Below are 7,605 nucleotides of genomic sequence, written 5' to 3'. Positions count from 1 at the left end.
TCTCACTGCACATAATACTGCTCGCCAGCTCATGTGTGCAATCCTGCACCCACGGCTGTAAAGATTAATTCACGACTCATCTCTAGGTAAGGGTAGAAATGAATTAGTTCAAAAATAAGCAACAGCTGTGAAGTGGGCATACACTCATATTTGGAAAAAATATAAATCTTGCTGCTATTATTTAGCTCAGAGTTTTTTGTCTATTTTTGGGGGGGTTTTTTGATGCACCTATCTGCAAGGTTTTTTAAATTTTAAAAATTTATTCCTGAACATAGGAAATGTTTCTTGGGTTCTCCTGAGAGTGGGGTGCCCAGGCAAACCACAGGCACACACACATTCTTCCCATAGTACAGCACTTTAAAATTAATAGCACATGCAGAGGAAAAACTAAACCCTTTGACGTCACTCTTGAAATGAGGAAACAAACAGAAAAGGCTCCACTCCAGCGAGCTGCCAGAGTGGAAGCCGATTGGTCTCTGCCTTTCCTTGCCTGTGGCAACTGACAGCACCTCCCAGCCGCGCAGGCCGGCCGCCCGCTCCCCCAGCCAGTCGGTGGGTCTGGGCACTGCAGCAGCTCGGCTCTGTCCCAGCGCTTGTCTGGGAGAAAAGTGGTGGACTCGCCCAGAGAGACTCTCTCTTTCCACCTTCCTTCTTTCTCGATCGCTCTGCGTGCTTTTGTGTTTCCTTCGTTTTTTTTCCTTTTTTTTTCCTTCAATTATATTCCTAATCCTGGATGAAGTTGCTGGATTCCGCAGCACGAGTCTTCATGAGCAAGCAGCACCTCTCAGAGATTACACGGCATTCAAAGGTCACAGAACTGCCACTATGGTTAAATGTCTTGTTTAATGGTTGAGGTACGTACAACAAATTTAAGCGGCAAGCTCATTTTTCTTGAGAGAACAGAATCCCAGAGAGATGGCAGGAGTTCTATTTAAAATGAACCTGGACATATATATTTTTTGGTCTGTGATGGTTACTACAGCAACCAGCTTTTGAATTTCCTTCCTTTTTCTAGGCGAACTGACTACACATTATCACTTACCCTGAATTAACCGTTTCCTTCCAACCAGCCTGAGGAGAGACTCAGGCATTCTCACTGCCCTTTGAGCCCCCACTGAGAAGGGCTGCTTTTTTTTCTTTCTTTTTTTAATGAATGCATTATTTCTTCTCCGATGTAAACCTTAGAGTTGGGTCATTTTTCTTTCTGGTGGGGCAGGATGGGAAAATGTTGGCAAAGAGATTGGTGAGGTTTGCGGAGCAGGGAAAAAGGAGGTTGGTTTTTTCCTTGAGTTTGTTGTGTCGGTTGATAGCAGACTTCAAGAGGAAGAAATAGCAGGGAGAGAGGAAGAAGCTGGTACTGAGATTGAAGGTAGAAAAACCTGTAGAATGTGTGTGAGAAAAGTGTCTTCTCGAGGAAAATGCACTTTACCACCTTGTTGCATTTTTAAAAAATGTTCTGGATTTAGAAGTCAACAGGGGAGATGCAGGCACTGAGTGAGATGACCAATGGTTTAGATCTTATTATTTATAAAGGAAAATAAAAACTTCTTTATTAGCGCTGCAAATTTGCTGATTATCTTTTCCTACAATAGTTGAAAGCGAAGTGAGATATTTAATTAGGGACTTAAGTGATTGAGCCTGGGGACGAATTAATCATCTGTAGATTCTGTTCTTTCTGCGCTTTAGCTAGAGCGACTATGAAAATGTTGGAGGAAGCTCTGCCCTGGGGGCAGGCGTATGCATTCACGTACAGCGCACCCGCTAAACGCCTCAGGAAGAAGGCAGATCGTGCCGGGCTGCTCTTGTTTTCGGTAGCACTCTGTGATTGTGTGTGGAGGGGGACCCCTGCTAAAAATCAGTCCAATCCAAAATCAATTTTGTAGAAGCAGTTTCAGTAATGTATGGTTAACATGCGTTTCCTTATTGCCCTTCTTAAAGTTATGCAATAGCAAGTTAGACAGGATTACTTGAAGCCATTACTTTGTTTCTAAAATTTCTTACTCGATTTTCTTTTAAAGGTTTCTATGCTCAACATTGAGAAATAGAAACATTAAAAACTGGGTCCTGTTAGCAGTAGTGTTAAGCGAGACGTCAAACAGTGCGTTTCAAAGGGTTAACAAAATTAACTGCGTGAGACTGTAATGTACCAAGTTAAGAACTGCAAAAATATTAGCTCCGAAATGCAGAGGATGTGCAGTGAATGGACATGCTTTTCTGCAGCGCCTAGTGGGAAAACAAGGACTTTGTGTGTTGAAAAGCCTGGCTGCAGCTCCTCCATTTCCTCTGCTTTATCTTTTATTACTAGCTGGCAAAACAAAGACGGGTGTCAGTAGTTACGTCTTGATTGACATTTTCTCTATTAAAATGAAGTCGCTTTTTGTCTCAAGTAGAAGCCCAAAGTTAACTAGTTGCAACTCCAAAGCCTGTATCCTCTTCATACAGCTTTTTACCTGACAGTGTAAGCTGTAGATTTCAGAGTGCACCGACTCAGCTGGACAACATGAGACAAAATCAGTGGTGACTATATGTCAGCAACCTAGCTGGGAAAAACTCTTTTTTTGAGTCAAGTTACTTAGAGGAAGGGTAGAAAAATTCAAGATGTGTCAGGAACAGACATCAGTGTAGGGAAAATAATTGTGCCAGTACATAAAGCTACCCATTGTTGGTTCTCAATAAATACCTAGTTAAAATGTTTGCTGAGAATTCTCTACACTTTATATATTGTAAATTATTTAAATGATTTTCAAATTTGGCATTTTCATCTGTCTTTGAAACATGTTTTTGGTGTTAGTCCAGCCTAAAATATAACCTAGAAATCAACACATCAGTGGTACAGATGAGGACGTTCCAAAAGTTGACGTGTTATTTTCAGCCAAGGGACGTCTTACTCAAATAGACGCAAAAATAAAACGATCAAGCTTCCTCAAAGTGGGCATGTACCACCTGGAAAATGCCTCTGCCTGGCAATCCATCTTCCAAACTCTATTTGTTGTTAGCCAGGCTCAAATCACAGGGGAGGCTGCTTGTTGACTCACAGAACAGTGTTGGAAGGAATTTATTAAGCAGTAAACTAATCCCAAGCAAGACTAAAAGGCTTCATTATATTAAAGAGAGCCATCAAAATTAAGAATCAGGATAGACTTCAGGACGTCTTAATGTAAAAGCTAACAGGTATTCTAAGTGGTTCAACTCACAGTGACTTTTGGGGGGTAACTTGGGGCAAGTAGATAACTTATCGGGAGGCCCTTGATATACAGAAATTCTTGTCCAAAGAATTCACCATCCTATGAATTCAACTCATGTATCCCAAAGAAATCTACAGACAAGTAGGAATCTCTCTGCTAGGAGACATACCTGCCTGAGGAAGAAGGAATTTGGCATTTGGAAATGCAATGAGACCCTCTCTATCAGCACCTCCCCATGATGGCATCCCTATTTCTTCTCAGAGCATTCCCCTGAGCATCCCCATTTCTTCTCAGAGCATCCCCATGGGCATCCCCATTTCTCCCAAGAATGCGCCTTGGGGAGCACTTCCATCATTCACATGGGAGCAGCCTTGGGGTCCTACCATTGTCTTCTACAAGCATGCTAGGTGGCATTGTCAACATGCTAACTTTGATTCGTGAGCTGATGCACACTTGGTATATTAGCAACTTCAAAGTGATTGATCTGGAAATTTGGAGGAGAGAAGGGAAAAAGTGATGTAGAATCCCAAACTGATTGAATGTCTACTACGTACCAGGCATTGTTGGAGATTTGAATACAGAGAGCGCAATGTGTCAAGGTTCTAGTGCATAATCAAGGCATTGATCCTTTCTCGTCATTTCAGTATCTGAGTGATTTAATCCATATGTGGAAAGTGACTGCATGGAATGCACTGCCCAGAGTAGCAGACAGACACAGGGGACAGGGTGGGCACCCTCACCCACGCTCTAACCAGTGGGGTGGCTCTGAGCCACCTGCTTACTCTTGACCTCAGTTCCATCATCCGTAAAAGAAACTGGTTGTATTGGGTTATTTCTAACAATCCTTTTTAGATGAAGCTATTTATAGTCATTCTTATTCTCAAATTGGAGTTTTTAAAAAATTGCATTTGTATATACATGTGAAAGTGTCAAACCTTTATTCAGAAAACATTACCATGTGCTTTCAATGTGTCAAGGGCTATGCCTGTTGAGGTGAAGTGAATAAAAAGATAGATAAGTGATGATTCCCAACTTCAGGAAACTTATAATCTGGTGGAACATAGAAACAAATACTGGAGTCTGTGCAGAGAAATGGAGGACTAAAGGAGAGTTGGGGAGGGAGGTGGTGATGGGAAGAAAAATGAAATAGAAGAGGTGACTTTATGCAAATTGGAATTCAAGAAAAAAACTGAATTTTCTATCTATATACATATTTATTTCTATTATTGTGATCTTTAATATGATCAGTTGAAGGCATTGTCATTCTTCTGAAATAATATATTTGGAATAGTGTTCTTAAAGAATATAACGTTAAAGAGAGCCAAAGTTTTTCCGTCAGTTGATTAAGCTACTGTACAGGCCTGAGATGGTGAATTAAATCAATGCATTGGCGTCTGCTCCATCATCATTGAACTCGGAACCCCTAGGAGTTAGAGAGAGCAGGAGTCCTTGGAGATCTGGGGACAGCAGGCCCAGATGCCAGCAGCCATTGGTCCAAGCAAGGAAGGCTCGCAGCTGTGACGGGCATTGATGCAATGTGGGGTCATGGGAAACGCCCCTCGGAGTCAGGAAACCTGACCCAGTGGCTCAGAACTTCCAGAGATGGCCTGTGTGAGCTGAGGCAAATCTCTTAAACTTTGGAGGCCTCAGTTCCCTCATCTTTAAAATGAGGCTGTGGGAATACTTCTAGGACGCCTTTTCCCTTTCCAAATTCTGTGCTTCACCCTGACAAGATTACTCTTGACTCATTACCATTAGTTTTCTATTTCCTCCTCTCCCATCCTTTATTTCTACCATTTCCCTGTATAGTTTACGCTTACTCTTATCCAGGTTTACATGATTTCACCTCCAAAATATTCTCACTGCCAAAGGAAAACAAAAAGAAAACAAGGCCTTGTGTTTGGGAGAGTTTCTCCCCAGGAGACCACTGCTCCCCAGGGAAGGTCGCCTATCCTTGCCCCATTTCTCTGGTAGGAGGCTGATGTGCGACTCAATGGCTGGAGCCCTCCTTCAGACGGGAAGGAGCGTGCTCTTTGTTCATTGCAGCTGGGGACTTCAGTGTTACACGACAAGTGTCTTTCTCCTAAGTGCCAATCGCTGTCCTAGATTTTCTGTATTCTTTCACTTGAAATTTCTTTAATTCCAGTTCTGGTTTCTTTAGAGAATAACTGAAATCATGCTGATAACTAAGTTGGAGGTGTCCTTAGAAGAAACCTTTTTTAGCGAATTGGTTGTCCATTGAGTGTCTGCTCTGAGACCTTGCCCCACTGGTACAGGGTGACTGCCTCATGCTAGGGGTGGGATTTGATGCAATTCAGTTACCCCCAATCCAGATACTGGTGGGTCCTACTTGGGTCAGAGCACTCCTGCTGGCATCTCCTCTGGGAGAGGGCTTACAGTTAATAGCTCACTCACAGAGAACAGGGAGCAGGGTTTGTAGTTTCCGATAAACCTAAAAATAACATGACACAAAACACACAGAAATCTACTGAGCAATATATAATTCTTAATATACTAGTGTATAAATACCCCAATACTTTGAAAATCTAAACCCTTTCACGAAAGTTTTATACATTTATTTGCATACAGTATAGAAGTATGAAAATAATAGCCTTAGCCAATATACCAGTAAAGAAAGTTTATGTTGTACATTTCAACTTGCTCCCCTCCTTCCTTCCTCATTTCCTCCCTCCCTTTCTCCCTCCCTTTTTCCCTTTTTTCCCTGTCCTCCCTTTCTTGCATTTGTAAAGAGATGATGGAAAAAATTGATTGGTAATGAGATTTTGATGGAGTTTCCTTTCGTAAAATTTGGAGTAATGTTTGTTTTAGATTTTCCTTTCTAGTGGTTGGTGAGTTTCCATAAAGTTTTTCATTAAAATTCCTATTCAGGTTGTTTTCTTATTAGTACCTTTTTTGCTTTACATTGTCTTAACTAACGTATAAATAAGAAATACAGAGAATATCCTTACTACGTGATGAAAATCATCATTACCTGTCCACTGTTTCAGACACACAAAAAAAGGAGTTTGTACATGACTCAAAAGTACTGAAGGATATTTAAGCCTCTGTGTTCTAAGAGTATGCCTCTGTCTGCCTGGGATGGGGGCGCCCAGAGCTAGTCTGGTGTGACGGGTGTTTCCTTGCGTCCAGGTGTAGATGTAAGGAGGCTAACATATGCCAGAATTGGTCAAAATTTGATATCTAAAGATACCGAAGGGTCAATGTTTTACATATTCTTTGACCCTACTAAATCTTAGTCTAAGAACATATCAAATTATGGGTTTTTTGCATTATTTGTGATATTCAAAAAATCAGAAACTACCTGAACGCAATAATAGGTGAGTTGTTGAATACGTTACTTTAAATCCATATGATAGACTATCACATAGTTCTTTAAAGGAATGAACGAGATCTCCACGCACAAATCTGGAATGATTTTCAAGATATATTAAGTGAAAAAAAAAAGCTACATTAACATTTGTATAACTACGTATATACATTCACATACACTGATAGAAAATTTCTGGAAATTCGAATGAAAAATTTAATAATGGATACCTCTGGGAGAACTTTGAGAGTGGGATGGGAATAAAACTTACTTTTTGTGTATATATACACACTTTATAACTGTTCAACTTTCCTCCCAGAAAATTATTATATATACCATGGAAAAAAATTACAAATGTCTATTATTGTGTGACATTTAAAGTTGAGAGGAAAATTAGAAAGTAAAAGAAGAGTTCTATTTTGTCTTCAAATTGCTTCACTAGCTTCTTCCTTCAGTCCCCCTGAGCTGCTCCCATGTGCCTCTCACACAGCCGGGAGCACAGCGGGCCTGGGAGTCAGAGTCCTGTGAGTGAGGGGATGGATGGTGGTCCATCGTTGCTCTGGGCTCAGGTTCCTCATGTTCAGAACAAAGGGCTTGATCAAGCCCGGAGTTCCTCCCACTTTACACGTGTCTGAGAAAACTTTTTGGCCTGTTGCATGCCCAGCTATTTGAGATCTTTCACCGTAGGTGGGATATACATATTTTGCTATACGTATTTTATTGGTTAGAACATTTTAACTAAGTTTTCTGTTTTAACATTGGTCAGTTTGGTTTAATTTTTAAAATTAATTAAATATGCATTTATATTTATCCAAACAGTGTGTAGGGAAAGCACACATCACAGATAGACTTTTAAAATTAAAATATACTACAATATCATTTATTCACAAAACAGTAGAAAACACTATTTGTACTAAGATATGTAGTTCAACTAATGCTTCAGTCTGCATGTGATCTATCATTTCTTGGTTTTTCAGGAGAAAAGAAAAGACTTTCATTTTCCTTTCTCTTTATGCCACTTGCCAGCTGTGTCTAGTCAGATGAAAGAACTCAGTCATTCACACAAGTCTAGCACATTCTCATAAGAGGAGA

At 40.6% G+C, this 7,605-nt stretch overlaps 1 protein-coding gene across 1 annotated transcript in view; it reads left to right on the top strand.

Annotated features, from left to right (window-relative positions):
- Positions 1-506: 506 nt before the first annotated feature.
- The window catches only part of PDE7B (phosphodiesterase 7B), a 293,000-nt gene continuing 285,901 nt past the window's right edge, over positions 507-7,605 (top strand). Inside the window, exon 1 of the mRNA XM_046677064.1 lies at positions 507-854. Coding sequence (XP_046533020.1) covers positions 834-854 — 21 coding nt within the window. The 5' untranslated portion in view covers positions 507-833. The remainder of the gene's footprint in view (positions 855-7,605) is intronic.

This window comes from Equus quagga, chromosome 11, assembly GCF_021613505.1.
Source record: "Equus quagga isolate Etosha38 chromosome 11, UCLA_HA_Equagga_1.0, whole genome shotgun sequence".
NCBI lineage: Eukaryota > Metazoa > Chordata > Mammalia > Perissodactyla > Equidae > Equus > Equus quagga.
Note: the sequence above shows the minus strand (reverse complement) of the source record. Positions and strands in the feature narration are given on the sequence as shown.